A 19887-nucleotide genomic window follows, 5' to 3' on the forward strand; every position below is an offset into this window, starting at 1 on the left:
CATTTCTGCAAGCGAACCATGCAGAAGTCTTTCTGTTCTGCTCTGCTGCTTTTCTTAGTTTTTTCAATGAAGTTCGTCTCTTTTCAGTGGCTTTCTGTTTCTACTACAGCTGGCCGAAGTGAAAGACGTTGCCGGGGCTGGTGGCAGGACGGCGCTGTGCTTTTACAAGACATTTAAGGTAGACACGTGGTGGGAGGGGAGAGGGAAGGAGCAGATGTTGGTGAAGGGATGCAGCAGACATGGCTGCCGGTAGCAAGATGCCGCTCCCAGCCTCACTAGAGGTGCTTCTTTCCTTGCAGCATCCCAATCAGACCCAGTTACAATACTACTGGCCATTTTGTTTTGTGCAAAGGGACAATACTCTGACTGGCGGGGAGTCACGAGCGGTGTGCCACAGGGATCGGTGCTGGGGCCGTTACTCTTCAACATATTTATCAATGACCTGGAAAAGGAGGCAAAGTGCGAGGTTATAAAATTTGCAGACGATACCAAACTGTGCGGCAGAGTTAGGTCCAGGGAGGAGTGTGAGGACCTGCAAAGGGACCTGGACAAGCTGGAAGACTGGGCAAACAAATGTCAAATGAGCTTTAACGTGGAAAAATGCAAGGTCATGCATATAGGGAAAAAGAACCCGTTGTTCAACTACAAATTGGGGGGGGCAATGTTGGGAGACAGCAGTCTTGAGAGAGACTTGGGTGTGCTGGTGGATGCATCACTGAAGCCATCTGCACAGTGCGCAGCAGCCTCGAAAAAAGCCAACAGAATGCTGGGCATCATAAAGAGGGGCATAACAACCAGGACGCGGGAAGTCATCATGCCATTGTATCGAGCGATGGTGCGTCCACATCTGGAATACTGTGTTCAATATTGGTCGCCGTACCTCAAGAAGGACATGGCGGTACTTGAGAGAGTCCAAAGGAGAGCAACGAAGCTGGTAAGAGGGCTGGAACACTGCCCGTACGCCGAGAGGTTGGATAGGCTGGGGCTCTTCTCTCTGGAAAAAAGGAGGCTCAGGGGAGATATGATAGAGACCTTCAAGATCATGAGGGGCATAGAGAGGGTGGATAGGGACAGATTCTTCAGGCTGAAGGGGTCAACAGGCACGAGGGGGCATTCGGAGAAACTGAAGGGAGATAGGTTCAGAACAAATGCAAGGAAGTTTTTTTTCACCCAAAGGGTCGTGGACACTTGGAATGCGCTACCGGAGGAAGTGATCAGGCAGAGTACGGTACAAGGATTCAAACAGGAATTGGACGGATTCCTGAGGGATAGGGGGATCGTGGGATACTGAGAGAGGTGCTGAGATGTAACACAGGTATAGAAAGCTAACCAGGGGTCGCGGCCTGCTCTGGTCGTGCATGTGCAAGACCGGAGGGTTAGGACTTCGATGGGAAGATAGAACTCAATGGGAAACCAAGGTGGCAAGGGGGCCCCTTCTGGTGACTCAGACAGGCCGTGACCTGTTCGGGCCGCCGCGGGAGCGGACTGCCGGGCAGGATGGACCTATGGTCTGACCCGGCGGAGGCACTGCTTATGTTCTTATGTTCTTATGTTCATTTGCATGTTATATTGGATTTTGAGCCATTCTGAACTTTATTCTGACTTATTATATAGCATAACTAGCACAAAGCTAATAAGTCTAAATGTGATCATAGGACTACAGGCTTGTAGACCACCAAAAACAAAAAGTAAGTCTCAATGCAGTGATGCTCTTTCCTCAGTTACTCCAGAGTTACAGTAAGGTCTATCAAGAAACCACATGCAGGCAGAACAGGATCAAAGCAAACCACAGCATTACATTTACACACAAAAATAAAGAATTTTAGTGAAACATGTATTTCTTTGACAGTACATGGCACTCTGCTCTAGCACTAAGCATCCTTGTCAGCATTTGAACCTAATTAAGAGCACCATGCTTTTAATTAGATTCAAATGCTGCTTTACACTGCTTTTAATTAGGTTCAAACACTGCTTTACACTGTTGTTATATAATAGTGGTGTTATATAATAGTGGTGGAGAGCTGAAATGCTCTTCCAGAGTCTGTTGTAGGGGAAAACACCCTCCAGGGTTTCAGGACTAAGCTGGACAAGTTCCTGCTAAACTGGGACATACGCAGGTGAGGCTGGACTCATTTAGAGTACTGATCTTTGATCTGGGGGCCGCTGCGTGAGCGGACTGCTGGGCAGGATGGACCACTGGTCTGACACAGCAGCGGCAATTCTTATGTTCTTATTGTAATTTGTATGTATACAAATGCTTTCTGTACTTTACAGACATCCAGTGTGGCTGCAAGGTCACTGTCCTCAAGAATGCACTAAGACATAGCTTCACATTTCCTACACCCCTACCAAGCTTTACAACTGAACCAGAAGAGCATGACAGGAGAGCTCGGTCTGTCATGTGATATGAAATTGTTCAACACTGTGCAGAACAATCCTCCAATTACAAATGGCTATCTCCGTACCAAACTGCACATCGATCCTGAAATTCATCCAGCTCTATAGAGTTAAAAGAGCTCCCTTGAAATTCCTTTTCATTTCAGTTTAAGAGCTGAGGTAGTTATATCGTTTGTCTTTTATCTGACACTTTTCTTAACAAATCTTAATTATTGAAAACTGCTAAACTGCTTTACAGTACAGGGGCAAATTGATTTGGACATTTTTGGTACACCTCTAAGGCAGAACACAAGATCTTTACATAATGCAGATCAAAGGATAGAAGCAAGGGAGATAATACCTACTTATGCCAGAACAATATAGAATTAATGATCGTTAAACAAGTCACAAAACAAATGGAAATGACGTAATAGCTATATAAAAAAATTGGCATAGAAACCATCCACACCATACCTTGCTAGGGATCCGAAAATTCTCAATGGGGCTTAGATCATGCACATTCTCCTGAGGACTTTTAGGGCCCTTTAAAAAAAGGTTTACTAAATGTTAATGAATTGCATGCAACAATTAATTAACTGACAAACTTTATTAACACAACATGGGGGAGGGGAGATTTTGTATAGGGCACCCAAAGTTAAGCAAAGGGATAATGCGCGCTAAAAGCAAATTCAATAAAGACAGTTCTTAGTAGAATACTAGATTATGGGCCTCTTTTATGAAGCCGCAATAGCAAGTGTACCACAGCCCTTTAAATCTCTATGGGCTTTGGTGAATTTACCATACTGGTCTGTGCTATTGGGCTTGATAAAAGAGGCCCTAAGTCATTTTTTTTAACCTAACTTTAGGTGCGAGCATTCATGCCTGCCTAAAGGCTTCTGTAAATGCTTACGCTCAACTACTCTCAGTTAGGCATGGAAATGAACATATTCTATAACTTCATGCCTAAGACCTGGGGACATCCATGATCCACCCATACCCCTTCCTTGGCCACACCCTCTTTGGAGTTGCATGGAAGATGAATTAGGCGCAGAGGTTATAGAATAGGGACACAGAGGTTAAAGAATGGTGTCAATTAGCACTTGTTAAGGCCAATTACTAGTTACTATCAATGTTTCCTCTAACTGCATGGCAGGAGGCCACGCAGCGGTTCAGCCCTACCATGCAGCCGGTGGAGTCGGGAACAGCACTCCTCCAGTACCACTCTTCCATCTTGTGCTGCTGTTGCTACTGCTTGCCCAAAGCAGCAGAGGTGGCAAATTGAAACAAACCAGCTGCGAGAACTTTCCATACATACTCACGGCTGCCAGCCCTCATTCTCAGACATCACTTCTTCTTCCGGGGCAAAGCTGGAAGACGTGGACATTAATGGGAAAGTCCCACAGCCGGTTTGCTGCTGCTGCTTCAGGAAAACAGCAACAGTGGCTGGAATGCTAGGGGGGTAGACACTGGTGGAAGTGGGAAGGGAGAAAAGAGTGGGGGCAGAAGCTGGTGGAAATGATTTGGGATAGGGGAGAGAGAGAGGAGAGTGGGGTATAAAAGTGGGGAGGCAGATTCTAGATAGAACAGGGGAGATGATGGAATGGGGGAAGTGAAAGGGGAGATTCTGGATGGAAGATGAGAAGGAAGAGGGAGTAGACATTGACTGAAAAGTGACAGATACAAAGAAGATGGAAATATTAATGGGAGGGAAGAAAGGGGAGAAGCTGGATGAAAAGGGGAGGGGGGAATAAGCTGTATAGAAGGAGAGAGACAGAAGCCTGGATGGAAAAGGGGAGAGACAGGAGGGAGATGATGGAGGGAGAAGGAAAAGGGAAGAGAGAGGGCAGACAGTATGGAAGAGGGAAGAGAGAGCGAGGAGGGAGATACTGATGGAAGGGGAGAGAGAGTGTGGATATGCTGAATGGCAAGGGAGAGAGGAGGCAGATGTGCATTGAAGAGGGGAGAGAAATGAGCAGATATTTTGGGGGGGAGAGACAGAAAGGAGGGAGATAATGATGGAAGGGGAAAGGACAGATATACAGTCATGTGAAAAAATTAGGACAATGTTCACATATCGATGTCAAATCTTTTTTTATTTATCTCTGGAAAAGAAAGTGATTTACCGGTAATTGCAAGTAAACAACAAAAATTTTCCTTGATTTACTCATGAAAAAAAAGCTATCCATAAAAATGTGTAGTCTAAATGAGGAATAAATTAGGACACCCTACATCCTAATAGCTAGTGTTACCCCCTTTGATTGAAATAACTGCAATGAGATGCTTCTTGTAGCCATCTACAAGTCTCTGACATCAGTCTGAGGAAAGTTTGGCCCACTACTTAATGCCGAATTCTTTCAGCTGTGAGATGTTTGAAGAGTTTCTTTCATGTACAGCACATTTCAAATCACCCAACAGCATTTCAATGGGATTAAGATCAAGGCTTTGACTTGGTCACTCCAGGACTCTCCATTTCTTACTGTTCAGCCAGTCCTTGGTGGATTCACTGATATGTTTTGGGTCACTGTCGTGTTGCAGGGTCCAGTTCCATTTTAGCTTTAATTTTCTTACAGATGGTCTCACATGTTCCTCAAGCACCCTCTGATACAAGGTAGAATTCATGGATTCTATGATGGTGAGCTGGCCAGGTCCAGCTGCAGCAAAGCATCCCCAAATCATGACACTTCCACCTTCATGTTTTACAGTTGGTATGAGGTTCTTTTCCTAGAATGTTGTATTTTGTGTACACCAAACATGTCCACTTTTCTGGTGTCCAAATAACTCAATTTTAGACTCATCTGTCCATAGAACACTATTCCAGAAGTCCTGGTGTTAGTCTAAGTTCTCTCTTACAAACTTCAGTCTGGCTTTGATGTTTCTCTTAGAGAGCAAAGGTTTCCTCCTTGCACACCTCCCATGCAAGTTAAATTTCTGATTGTAGAGGCATACACTTTTACATCAGCAGTAGCAAAAGCTTGCTGTAGGTCCTGTGATGACATTTTTGGGTTTTTGGAGACTTCTTTTAGCATCTTGCAGTCTGCTTTAGGAGTCAACTTGCTTGGATGGCCAGACCTGGGCATGTTGGCAGTTGTTGGAAAGTTCTCCACTTGTACACTGTTTTCTGGAAAGTGGAATGTCTTATGTCAAATTCTTTCGAGATCTTTTTAAATCCCTTATCAGACCTATAAACTGCTACAATCTTCCTTCTGAAGACCTCAGACAGCTATTTTAATCTCATAATGGTGTTCACTCTCACCGCAGCAGTCATGAGCACACCAAACTAAATGTCTGAGGTTTATAGTAGGGCAAACCTCTTTCAAAATGCTGAGTAATGATGTTCTAATCATGTGCACCTGATGTGATAAAGTGGCTCAAATCACACACAGGTGTAAGTGGGAGGATATGTGAGGGTGTCCTAATTTATTCCTCAGTTAGAATATACATTTTTGTGGCTGTCTTTTGTTTCATTAGTAAATCAAGGAAAATTTTTGTTGTTTACCTGCACTTACATCACTTTCTTTTTAAAAGATTTGATATCAATATGTGAACATTTCTTAAGGAAGAACTGAATATTTCAAGGAGGGTCCTAATTTCCACATAACTGTAGGGGCAAATACTGTAAAGAAGAGGGAGAGAAAGAGAGAAAATTTAATGAAAGACGGGGAATAAGGGGAAATAAAATAGGAGAACCAAGGTGAGGGAAAGAGATGGAAAGCTGCTGGTAGACTATAAAAAAGAGGGAACTTGAAGACTAGATAGCAAGAATGAGTTAAATCTGGATATAAAAGGTATAAAAATAAAGTGAAGAAAGCCAAAAGGATAAGGGGGAGAGAAAAATCCTGAGACTTAAGACGGAAGAAAGCAGAAACCAGAGAAGTGAATGGCCAGAAAACAAAGGTAGAAAAATTAATTTTATTTTTAATTCAGGATAAAAGTAGTGTTGTACCTGTGTTTATATAGATTAATAAATATAAATAAAAAATAGAAGATGATATCTTTTCATTGAACTAATTTTAACCCTTTTACTGACAGATGGTGAAACGGCTGCTTTATGTAACTTGATGCTGAACGAGAGTAACAGTGCCAAGTAACAGGCATTTAGAGATGCAGATCTCCCATAAGAGCCATAGAAAACACATTTGCTTCTGAGCAACAATACCAAATAAAGGGTTAATACATTTTTGATCAATTGTCAGAGACCAAAACCTCTTTTCTCAGGTCAGGGCTGCTTACTGTATTGACCTGGGGGAAAGAGGTTTTGGCATCTGAGAACTAACTGAAAAACGTTTGAAGTAGTTTCAATTTAAAAAACCATCTGTTATTCTCAATTTATTAATTTATATTTGTAATTCTTAGGCCCTCTTTTACTAAGCTGCGGTAGAGGTTAATAAGCTGCGCCTGAGGCGTTAAATGCTCCATTGCTTCTCAGATGCTCATAAGAACTCTATGAGTGCTGGAGAAGCATAGGAGCATTTAGCACTCCAGGCCACGATAAAAACCTCTACTTCAGCTTAGTAAAGTGGGGGGGTTAATTTATAATGTATAGTGTGTATAATACCATCAGGATAATATAACAAAAAATTTATGCTTACATTCAACTCATTCCTTTTTGTTCATGGAAAAAAATTTTGCTCACATGAACTTGGGGCTAGATGCACTCAAGTCAGTCGGTAATACCAACTGGATCGCTGCTGGCCGAATCTCTAGCCAACAAACCCAAAACATTCACAGAGCCCTAACAGCAATGACACCGCCACAAACTGGCACTGCGACCTCCTCATGGCAGCGAATATGACAGGAGGGATGCCTACTCCCTCCTGCCTGCCCAAATACCCCCGGCGCCATGCCCCCACCTGGTCCTGGACCCTCGCACCACCGACCCCTCCCCACCATCCTCTACCCTCGCCCCTTCCTCCCCCTCAAAAAGGCAGGAAGGATGCCCACTCCCTCCTGCCACCAGAGGCTCCCCTGAACCCCTCCTCCCCATACCTTGGCTAAATGTTAGGAACTGGAAGGAAGAACGTCCCTCAAGCTCCAAGGCCCACCCATGGAAAATGACGGACCTTCTCCTCCCCGGGGCACCATGTGATGCACAGGGAGAAGCCTAAGGTCTGAGCCAATCAGGGCCTTAGGCTCCTCTCTGTGCATCACATGGTGCACCAGGGAATGGAAGGCCCATCATTTTTAGCAGGCAAGACTTGGAGCTGGAGGAACATGCTTCCCTCCAGCTACCAACGTCTAGTAAAGGTATGGGGGTGCTTGGGGAGTGGGGGTGGGATTCGGTGGCAGGAGGGAGTGCCTTTTTTTGTCAGGAGGGTAAGGGTTTGTTCAGGGGGGTCCTTCATTGGCAGGACGGAGTGGGCATCCCTCCTGCCAATTTTCTCTCGAGGGGAGTATTCCCGGTGCCACATTCATTGGGGGTCATTAGGGAGGGCCGTCATCGGCGGTGGGGAACTTTTTTATATTTTTTTTTATGGGACAGATATTTTGCATAACACATGCAAAGTATCTGTGCCATTGAAAAAAAAGAAAAAAAAAACAAACAAACCAAAAAACAGGCACCAGTCGTTTTTTTTCCGATAGCTAAAACCCCTAGTTTTGGGGTTTTTTTTTGCATAGTCAAACAATGTTAGTACATCAATCGCTTGGCTACTTTGCATGGCCAGATTGGAAAATGGGCATTCGAGAAGAAAAACGCATAGTGGGCCGTTTTATGCATCGGGTCAGTAAAAGTGATCGTCGCTAAAGCTGTGAAAACAGGTTTAGCGACAATCGCTGACTTTAGTGCATCTAGCCCTTGGTCCTTAGAGGAAGCCCTGGTTGTTATCACCAATTTAGCTAATTACTTTACACATATAAATGTTATCCACACCAAAAATTGTACACCTAACTTTCGGCAAAATATATAGAATTAAAAGAGAGAGTCCAAAGGAGAGCAACGAAAATGGTAAGAGGGCTGGAACACTGCTCATACGCCGAGAGGCTGGATAGGCTGGGGCTCTTCTCTCTGGAGAAAAGGAGGCTCAGGGGAGATATGATAGAGACCTTCAAGATCATGAGGGGCATAGAGAGGGTGGATAGGGACAGATTCTTCAGACTGAAGGGGACAGCAAATACGAGGGGGCATTCTGAGAAACTGAAGGGAGACAGGTTCAAAACAAATGCAAGGAAGTTTTTTTTCACCCAAAGGGTCGTGGACACTTGGAATGCGCTACCGGAGGAAGTGATCAGGCAGAGTACGGTACAAGGATTCAAAAAGGGATTGGATGGATTCCTGAGGGATAAAGGGATCATGGGATACTGAGGGAGGAGCTGGGATGTAACACAAGTATAGGAAGTTAACCAGGTAATGAGTATAAACCAACGGGCTAGGACTTCGATAGGAAGGCAGGACTTAAATGGGAAACCAAGGTGGCAAGGGAGCCCCTTCTGATGATTCAGACAAGTCTTGACCTGTTTTGGGCCGCCGCGGGAGCAGACTGCTGGGCAGGATGGACCTGTGGTCTGACCCGGCAGAGGCACTGCTTATGTTCTTATGTTCTTAAAAGGAGAGTATCTAGTCTTAACAAGGATACCATATAATAGCACGAGGTAAATTGGCAATAAAGTTTCTATCCAGTGATAGACTTAGATGGAAATGTTCTACTGCCCCTATCCCTTTTTTTTTTTTTTTTTGCTCAAGAAAGAAATCACATGTATACTTAACCCTATGTCTGCTTCTACAGTACTAGTCCTGCCTTTACATTTATATAAGTACTTTTCAAAAGGCAATTTTAAATGGGCTGAAAGGCAAAAATTATCATATCATTTATTAATTTATACTGTATACTCTACCTTGACTGAGGCAGATCACAAATAAATATAAATAATCATAAAATAGGACTAAAAACAAGGAATCTCTTATTAAAACAAAACATCAGAGTTATACAAGAGTTCCTAAATAATTTTATAATCAAAAGTGTAGGGCCTAATGCATTACGATACAATTTGAAATGTAGAATTCATGCAGCCAGGGTTTTCAATTCCTCAAAGATTTACACAGAGGAGAGAAAATGCAGACTATACTTCCATCTTCTGCTTTCTGTTCCACTCCCCTAAGTTTGCTTTTCAGGCACAAGGCGGCACAAGAAGAATACATTCCTTCCCTAGTGAGTACCCATCCTTCTACCCCACCCCAATGAAGCCCTCCCAGTATCCTCTACTGCTCTGCATTCCCTCCCTCTACCCCACACCTAGTGCAGTCTTTTCATTAGTCATCCACTCCACAATCCCCTCATTCCAGTCCCCCCTGCAGCCTAGGACTGCTAGGTTCTAGATTTTATTTGAGAGGGTTATGAACATAAGAATAGCCTTACTGGGTCAGACCAATGGTCCATCAAGCCTAGCAGCCCATTCACACAGTGGCCAATCCAGGTCCCTAGAACCTGACCAAAACTCAAGGCGTAGCAACATTCCATGCTACCGATGCAGGGCAAGCAGTGGCTTCCCAATTACAGACTATGGACTTTTTCTCCAGGAAATTGTCCAAACTTTTCTTATAACCAGCTATGCTATCCGCTCTTACCACAACCTCTGACAATGCATTCCAAAGATTAATTATTCTCCGAGCGAAAAAAAATATTTCCTCCTATTGGTTGTAAAAGTATTTCCCTTTAACTTCATCGAGTGTCCCCTAGTCTTTGTAATTTCTGATGGAGTGAAAAATTGATCTACTTGTACCCTTTCTACTCCACTCAAGATTTTGTAGGCTCCCCTCAACCATCTATTTTCCAAGACGAAGAGCCCTAACCTTTTTTAGTCTTTCCTCATATAAGAGGAATTCCATGCCCTTTATCACCTTGGGCATTCTTCTTTGAACCTTTTCTAGTGCTGCTATATCTTTCTTGAGATAAGGAAACCAGAATTGAACGCAATATTCCAGGTGAGGTCACACCATGGAGCAATACAGAGGCATAATAACATTCTTAGTCTTGTTAACCATCCCTTTTTTAATAAATGCTAGCATCTTGTTTGCTTTTTTGGCTGCCACCACATATTGGGCAGAAGGTTTCATCGTATTGTCTACAATGACACCCAGATCCTTTTCTTGGGCGCTAACCCCCAAGGCGGACCCTAGCATCCGATAACTGTGATTCGGTTTATTCTTCCCAATGTGCATCACTTTGCATTTGTCCACATTAAATTTCATCTACCACTTGGACACCCAGTCTTCCAATTTCCTAAGGTCCGCCTGCAATTTTTCATAATCCGCATGCGTTTTAACAACTTTAAACAATTTAGTGTCATCTGCAAATTTAATCAACTCACTCGTCGTTCCAGTTTCCAGATCATTTATAAATAAGTTAAACAGCAACGGTCCCAGTACAGATCCCCGCAGCACTCCACTGTTTACTCTCCTCCACTGAGAAAAATGACCATTTAAACTTACCCTCTGTTTTCTATCTGATAACCAATTCCTAATCTACAACTGAACTTTGCCACCTATCCCATGACTCTTTAATTTTTCTCAGGAGCCTCTCATGAGGAACTTTGTCAAACGCTTTCTGAAAATCTAGTTATACTACATCAACCAGCTTATCTTTATCCACGTTTATTCACACCTTCAAAGAAGTCAAGCAAATTGGTGAGGCAAGATCTCCTTTGGCTGAACCCATGCTGACTCTGTCTCATCAAATTATGTTTGTCTATGTGTTCCACAATTTTATTTTTTATAATTGTTTCCACTATTTTGCCCGACACTGAAGTCAGGCTTACCGGTCTGTAATTTCCCAGATCTTTCCTGGAACCCTTTTTAAAAATTGGCGTTAACATTGGCCACCCTCCAATCTTCAGGTACTACAGACTATTTTAGCAACAGGTTACAGATCACTAACAGCAGGTCAGCAATTTCATGTTTAAATTCTTTTTGTACCCTGGGATGCAGACCATCTGGTCTAGGTGATTTATCACTTTTTAACCTGTCGATTTGGCTTGGTACATCTTCCAGATTCACTGAGATTTCTTTCAGTTCCTTCATTTCTTTCAGAGGGATCTCCACTCATGATTTCCTCTCCCCAGATTTGCATTGGAGAAGAGGTTTGAATAATGTTTGATGCCAAATGTTATTAGTGCCACTCCTGAGGGAGAATTGAGAGCCTTAATGTTGACTGTACAACGGTTCCAAAACCATCAGTAGTCACACTGGACATTTTGTAGGCAGCTCCTCAATACCTACTTGGTATCTGTGGCTAAATTTGTGAGTGAAATATCTAAATTTGTGAGTAAAATATCTAATACCACAGAAGGCCATTCTCAAAAGCTGGTTCAGCATGCTACTACGATGGGTTCTCTGGAAACTTAAGGTTGAAAACCTCAGTAAACTAAATGTTGATCAGGTGATGGATAAACCTTATATCCATAAGAGATTGGAGCATCTAGAAAATCAGACCCGGAAGAACACTTTAAGCTTTTTGAATTTCCCCAAGTCTCTCTTGATAGCTCCTGTAAATGTTACATAAATATATGTAAGAGATCTAGAAGATACCCGCAGAGTCATTACCACTCCACTGCTGTCCTGGCTTCGGACAGAGCTTGGATTAGTCAATCACTCAAGAAAGGATGTACTTGTATTCCTTCCTTGTGAAGATGTGCTGCAAACTTGGTGAAGGTGCCATGGCCAGGCCAAACAGCAGGGCCAAGAACTGGCAACCGGCCCGACGCAAATCGCGTCACTCAAACCACATCTAAACCACGGAGATACACATTTAGCACGCTGTGTCCTAGAGCTTTCTTGGATCTACCCTATACTGCGCATTTTGCATCCAACACACAATAAGTGAAAACTTTCACCAAACATTAATCAAAGGGCCTCTATGTCTGCTGAGAAAATAATCTGTAAAACTAAGCAGTATTGGAAAGAAAGCTGAGGAGAATTTTTAATAAAACATTCAAGTCTGATTTTGAACATTTTACTAAAAGCATCCAAAATCTGAGTGGTGAACTTAACCATTTTTTAATCTGAAAAATGTCTATTTTTGGTAACAAAATTGCCTTTTTCTAGACATTTTGGCTTGGATTCTATAAACGGTGTTGCCAGTGGCCACCTTAAAAGCAGCCACCGATTGCAGGTCAATCACACGATAGCAATATTTATGGAATCACACCTTCAGCAAAGGTAGGCACTGGAAATGTAGGTCAGGGTTTTCAAGGCCTACATTTCTGGGGCCTAATTTAACGTGAATCACGCCTAATGCCACTTCTGGCATTAGCCTTGTCTACAGTGGCGTTAGGCATCATGAAATGCTTCTGTAGGCACTATTCTGGTACCTATATTTTTTTAGCCACTTTCAGTCAGTTTTAAACAGCATTTCAACTTAAGTTAGGCAGCGGTAGGGCATCATTTATAGAATCCAGGCCTTTGTGCTCAGTGCGTTTTTATTTTAGGATCATTTTGGGGGAAAAATGTCCCAGAGAAAAACATCCAAAACCCAAATATTGGAATGTCTTGGGGGATCATCATTCTCAGTAGACTGGCCAGACATACCAGAAGAATAGTGGAGCAGTTTAGGGATAGCTGCAGTGGATATCACATAAATGGTCTCAGGTATATATCTCACTATAACCCCTTTATATTGTGTGAGGAGCCCTCCAGGAACAGAGAAAAACCTAATAGCCCTTAAGCTTGCAGGTGTCACCTACCGTGTTTCCCCGAAAGTAAGACCTACTCCGAAAATAAGCCCTAGTCGTCGGCAGCAGCACTTCCCACTGCGCACCGCCCCCCCCCCCAACACTTTCATCTCTCTCTTCCATCAGAACGTTCCGTGTGCCACGTTGCTGATGACATCATCAGTGATGCACCAGAGGAACGCCCGGGAGGGAGAAGAGAAGGCTGCAAAGCAGCCTGAATAGATTTTTGCTGACGCTGCCGTTTGCAAGATATATCGTTTTCACAGTCGGCAGCGTTCTAATGGGAGGGAGAGATGGAAGTGTCAGCAGGGGTTCGGCTGCGCAAGGCGGGGGTAGAAAGATGCTGCACAGGGTGATGGGAGGGAAGGACTGAAGCTGTGCAAGGGTTCTAAAGAACAAGAGATGGGATGGGAGGGAGGGAAGGCACAAGGGGATGGGTGAGAGGGGAGGAAAGATGCTGCACATGGAGGAAGGGGGAAGAACGGAAAGGGGAAGAATTGGGGTGGAGGAGAGGAAGGGAGAGATGGTAATTGTAAATGAAAAAAAGACCTACCCTAAAAATAAGACCTAGTGCATTTTTTGGGCCCAAAATTAATATAAGGCAGTGTCTTATTTTCGGGGAAACATGGTATATGTAGGTATAATAGGTATTTAGTGATTTTTGGAGGGCTCATATGTTCTACCACAAATGTGCCAGTTAAGAGCAGGATATGGGACTGGGTTCCCTTTTTTACAGTCCACTGTACCAACAACTAGGTTGCTTCTTGGACTTGCTTGTTGCCCTACCAAGAATGGCCATCATATCTGAAGCTGTCATGGAATCTCGTATGTACTGTCACATCTTAGAGGGATGGGATAGGGTCTGTGATTACTGAAGGAGTAAGGGAGGGATTGTGCCTCAACCCCTCCAGTGATCACTTGGTCATTTAGGGCAGTGTTTCTCAACTCAGTCCTGGAGTACCCCTTTGCTGGTCAGATTTCCAGGATATCCACAATAAATATGGAAAAACTTGATTTGCATACACTGCCTGCATTATACGCAAATTTCTTTCATGCATATTCATTGTGAATATCCTGAAAACATTTTTGAGAGAAAAATATCCATCTACCACCTTATGACTTTTTCTTTTTTTTTTTTGGGGGGGGGGGAAATCAGCCCCATAATGTTCTCTATATCAGTGGTTCCCAACCCTGTCCTGGAGGAACACCAGGCCAATTGGGTTTTCAGGCTAGCCCTAATGAATATGCATGAAGCAAATTTGCATGCCTATCACTTCCATCATATGCAAATCTCTCTCATGCATATTCATTAGGGCTAGCCTGAAAACCCGATTGGCCTGGTGTTCCTCCAGGACAGGGTTGGGAATCACTGCTCTATATAATATATTTTGAAGGAAAAATATAAGGTCATGCGACTTCCTATTTCTTGGTTTGTATTTTCACCTTTAAGCTGTAACTAGGCATCTCAAAAGCAATGTGATGCATAGTAAATATCAATGGTTAGAATTTTCTGCAGCTACAGAGCAGATTCTCACCATCTTTTTAAAATAAAATAAGCACAAATGTACTTCATATCAAGTTTAAAAAAATCAAAGTGCAAGGACTATCATACTTTTATACATAATACTAAGGGGCCTTTCTACTACGGTGTAGTATCGGATTTAGCACAGTGTTAAATGCCAAACAGCCCATTTAAACCCTGAAATGAACCCTGAAATATTTCAGAAATCAGTAAAAAAAAAAAAAAAAGCTTTGTTTAGCTGTAAAAATAAAAACTGCTTCTTTTAATAAAAGAAACATACTATGCACAGAACTATGGAGCCTTTTTACTAAAGTGCATTGAGCACTTAACGCATGGTTAACGCAGTAGTTTGCTAATGTGTGGTAGGCCATGCATGCTTTACTTAATTTTTCTGAATTGCTCTGCAAAGGGGTAGGGTATGAGTAGAAAATGGACATAGAAGTGTTACACAGGTAGCACGCTGCAATTGCTGCACTCTCTGAGTAATGCATTTTTTTATTTAAGACCACTTATCTCCTCCTTGCATTAACTGTCAGCAGGTACCATATACTAACAGAAACATTAATACATAATACAAAAATACCAAAAACGCCCCCACTAACTGCAGTTTTAGCTTTGCAGCTACTGCAGGTAAGGTATCCTATTAAGCTGTAGTGACTGCAAATCTTAACATACTTTAGGGCAGGGGTGTCAAAGTCCCTCCTCAAGAGCCGCAATCCAGTCAGGTTTTCAGGATTTCCCCCAATGAATATGCATGAGATCTATTAGCATACAATGAAAGCAGTGCATGCAAATAGATCTCATGCATATTCATTGGGGAAATCCTGAAAACCCGACTGGATTGCAGCCCTCGAAGAGGGACTTTGACACCCCTGCTTTAGGGTGAAAGGGATTGGGACTTGTATACTGCCTTTTGTAGTTTTATAACCACTCTCAAAGCGGTTTACATACAGGTAATTCAACTATTTTCCCTTTCTATCACAAGGACTCACAATCTAATGTGCCTGGGGCAGTGAAGGATTAAGCAACTTGCCCAGGGTCACAAGGAGCAGGGTGGGGTGCTGAGGTTGTAACTTTAACCACTATGCCACTTTAGTAAAAAGGCCCAGGCTGCATATTTTTTAAAATTACTGTATTTAGCTACAATTATAGGAAACCTGCAAACTTAAGACAGTATATAGGCCGACTCGCATACAAAAAAAACCCCCCAAACAACCCTAAATTAAAACAATCTCTCGAAATGTAATACTGGTCCTCTTTCTTCCGTTATAGAAATGTACATAAAACCTTTATCCATAACATCCAGAAAGCTGCTCTGGTGCAACGCTGACAGCTACTCTCCAGTTATAGCACGTCACCGTGTCATTCATTACCTGGGGGTTCATAAAGGACTTGATCTTCTGCATCCTTCCTCGAAATATCGTTCTTTCATAAGGGGAACAAACCTGCAAGTTTCATTCAAAACAGTATGTCAAAATCCAAATGACATCCACAAAAGATACCGAGTCACACGCATTCGGGGACTGGCTCCCCCTCCCCGTGGTCTGACATCTCAACCTCTCTTTTCCGCCCTCCTCATTCTAGCATGTCACGTCCTCCGCCTCCCTAACCGCGATCCAGAACCTCTCCTTCAAACCCCCCCCAATAAACTCATACCAGAAGTTGCCCATCAACAATCCCATATCCTTCCTTCTCCGGTGCCCCGCCTTCCTCTGGCGTCATTTCCCGTTTCCGGCAAGGCGGGACGCCGGAGAAGGAAAACTTTGGAATCTGCTCGGGGCGATCTAGTGAACTGTACGGTAACGGGGTCTGCAGAGTTGAACGTAGTTCCCGTGGCTTCTCGATCACCACCCCCCAGAGTTCTCCAAATACCCTTTCCTCCGCCCTTCAATAATTTAGCGCAGTCGTGTACACTTGACACGTGCCATGCACTAAGCAGAAGCCTCAGAGCTAACTAGGTGTACTGGTGTTGCGACTTCCACGTGCAACCAGAGAGACCCACGCGCCAGTAGATCAGGTGACGACTCCTGATGTCGCTGGCCCCTGCTCGGGTCCGTGGAGGCCTGGCCGCGTTCGCCCGGGCAGAGAGCAAATGCGGCTGCGCTGAATTATTGACGTGATAACTGGTAGGATTTGTTGTACGCTGTTTGTTTGCTACGAAAAGGATACTTGCACCGGGGGTTAATTTTCTTTTTTTAATTCGCACCCGTTCTACAAATGATTTTTTTGCATAAAACGTATGCATAAATTTGGCGATCGGGGATCAACAAGCATGAAATTAAGCTGCCTGAAATATAATTTTAGTCAACTAAATGGGTCTGCCTTACATGTCTGAATGAAATGTACTGCTTGTAAGAATTAAGTTCAATTAAAAATAGTATCACTTTAGCCTTTCGGTTTATTTATTTTTTAATTACTATTTCTATTCTTTAAAATAGAGTAACAGCCTACAGGTAGCAATTTAAATTAATGGAACTACTGAATATGAGCATAAAGATCAGAGCTAGTGGTACAGTACTTAAATAAATAATTTATTAAAATATAAATCAAGAGGCTATAAGCTTGGCTTTGGAATTGACATATAATTTAGTATCTGAGTGTGTTTGTGGTGCAATAGTTAGAGCTACAGCCTTAGCACCCTGATGTTGGTTAAATCCCCCACTACTTGTGACCCCGAGCAACTGGAACAGAAGAGAACTCATAAACTGAGACCCCCAGAAGTAATCCAGATAATTGAAGTTTGGATCAGCGTTCCACTGTATTTAGGCTCCAAAACCTGAGGGAACATTACAGTTTAGGGGCTGAAGAACTTTTATGTATGATCTTAAGGTGGCCAAACAGAAAAGGCAAAAGCGAGAAGGTTGCTAGGGTGCATAGGGAAAGGAATGGCCAGTAGGAAAAAGGAGGTACTGATACTGCCATATAAGACTGGTGAAACTTCATTTAGAGTCTAAATTTTAGACTATTGTGTACAATTCTGGAGATCTCAACTTCAAAAAGGTATAAACAGGTCAAATATGGTCCAGGATGGCTACTAAAATGGCCAGTGGTCTTTGTCATAAAGTGTATAGGGACAAACTTTAAGATCTCAATATGTACACTTTAGAGAACAGGGAGGAGAGGGGAGATATGATAGAGATATTTAAATACCTATGTGGCATAAATGCATATGAGTTAAGTCTCAATTGAAAGTTGTGAGAGGGCATAGAATGAGGTTAAGAGGTGATAGGCTCAGGAGTAAGCTAAGGAAATACTTATTTTACAGAAAGCGTGGTGGATGCATGGAATAGTCTCCTGGTAGAGATGGTGAAGACAAAGACTGTCTCAATTCAAGAAAGTGTGGGACAGGCATGTGGGAATCTCTTAGGGAGAGGAGAAGATAGTGGATGCTGCAGATGGGCAGCCTGGATGGGCAATTTGGCCTTTTATCTGAAATCATGTTTCTCAAGGCCCGTGGTGCAATGCCTCCGGTGTTATCTTCTGGCTGGCTCCCTCCTCCTCACTGCCACAATGTGCACAAAGCCGCGATCGGCAGCTCCTCCTTGCACCTCATCCGGAAGCATTCCCTCTGACGTTGCGACGTCGGAGAGAAGGCTTCCAGTTCAGGCGCAGGACATGCAGGGAACTGTTGCTGCTGCTTTGTGCACACTGCGACAGTGAGGAGGAGGGAGCTGGTCAGAAGATAACACCGGGGCATCGCACCACGGGCCGCATAAAACGACCAGGTGGGAGCCAGCCATAAAGTAAGACACCCACCAGAGGGTGGCACCTAGTTGAGGCACAGCATGGAGGGAGGGAGACAACAAAAATTGGGAGAATGATTTTATTTTTAATTTAATGATTAAATTGTGTCCATTTTGAGAATTTACATCTGCTGTCTGTATTTTGCACTTTTCAGGAAGACATGCATGTTTTTTCTCGGGGGTTGTACTGCATGCAGAGTCTTGAATTAGAAAATGACACAGAGAAAAAATTTGTCCCCATCCCCGCGAGCTCAGTCCCCATCCTGTCCTCACCAGCTCGGTCCCCATCCCTGCAAACCATCTGATCCCATCCTGTTCCCACAAACCATCTAATCCCATCCGCACAAACCATCTCCCTTCTGTGTTCCTATTTCTAATATCTCCCCTCTGTATCTGTATACTCCCTCCTGTATCCGGTATTGCCGCCCGCCCACCCCACCCCCCCATGTCCATATACCATCTCTATGTATCTCCCCTTTATGTCTCTGTCCCTATGCTCCCATGCACATAATTTCCACTCTGTTTCTGTTACCTTCCTGTGTCCAGATTTCCCCTCTCTTCCTCTTCCACACCAATGTGTCTCTCTCCTCTCCAACCCCATCTAGCTTCTTTCCCTCATTCTCCTCCGCTTCCAGCATCTGGCTCAGCTGCCTGTCCTCCCCTTTATCTTTCCTGCTGTGGGTTCAATATTTGTCTCCCTCTTCATCCCCTTAGCCCAGCATCTCTTTCCCTTTCATTCCCTCCTTCTACGTCCCTCCATCTCCCTCTCTTCCCCTCACCTTATGTGCCGAATTTAATTTTTCTTCTCCCAGCACCACGCTTTCAACAAGTCGCGTGGCTCTTTGAGGTGAATCTTCTCTGATGCAACTTCCTGTTTCCGGTTGCATCAGAGGAGAAGATTCAAATCAAGCATCTGTGCGCGCAACTTGTTGAAAGCGTGCTGCTGGGAGAAGGTGAGATACTGAATGGGATGGCAGTTGGGAAGAGATCGGGAGAGATAGTGGACTCAGGGGTGGTGGGAAGGAAGAGAGAAAGGGAGAGAAGGTGGGTCTGGTGGTGGTGGGGAGAGGGGAAGGAGAAGAATGGAGAGATGCTAGATGGGAGGGTATTTGCAAAGAGAACAGGAGAGATGGTGGACCCTGGGGGAGGTGGGAGAGAGAAAGGAAAAGATGGTGGACCTGTGGGGAAGGGTGGAGAGGAGAAGGAAAGGAGAGAGGCTGGTTGGGAGGGCAGTTGGGAATAGAAAGAGAGAGATGGTGGACTTAGCCACCCTCTAAGTCTTCCAGTACCATTTAAAATATAAATGACAAATTACTAATAGTAGCTCTGGAAGTTCATTTTTCAATTCTGTCAGTACTCTGGGATGTATACCATCCAGTCCAGGCAAATTACCCCTCAGAAAATACTTTTTCACAGAAGTGGTAGTGAATGCATGGAACAGCCTCCCAGTGGAGGTGGTAGAGAATTTAAGAAAGCTTGGGACAAGTATATTGGATCTCTAAGGGAGAGGAATGGATAGGCAGACTAGATAGACCATATGGTCTTATTTTTCTCTGTTTCTTTACCAAGGATCTATTTGTTAAT

General features: G+C 43.6%; 1 protein-coding gene across 1 annotated transcript in view; it reads right to left on the minus strand.

The window, feature by feature from the left end:
• VPS50 (VPS50 subunit of EARP/GARPII complex) overlaps window positions 1-16434 on the minus strand; it is a 337660-nt gene extending 321226 nt beyond the window's left edge. Inside the window, 3 exon segments of the mRNA XM_033931131.1 lie at window positions 2851-2919; window positions 15934-16005; window positions 16217-16434. Of these exon segments, the coding sequence (XP_033787022.1) occupies window positions 2851-2919; window positions 15934-16005; window positions 16217-16282 (207 nt within the window). The 5' untranslated portion in view covers window positions 16283-16434.
• Window positions 16435-19887: the final 3453 nt, after the last annotated feature.

Source organism: Geotrypetes seraphini, chromosome 2, assembly GCF_902459505.1.
Source record: "Geotrypetes seraphini chromosome 2, aGeoSer1.1, whole genome shotgun sequence".
NCBI lineage: Eukaryota > Metazoa > Chordata > Amphibia > Gymnophiona > Dermophiidae > Geotrypetes > Geotrypetes seraphini.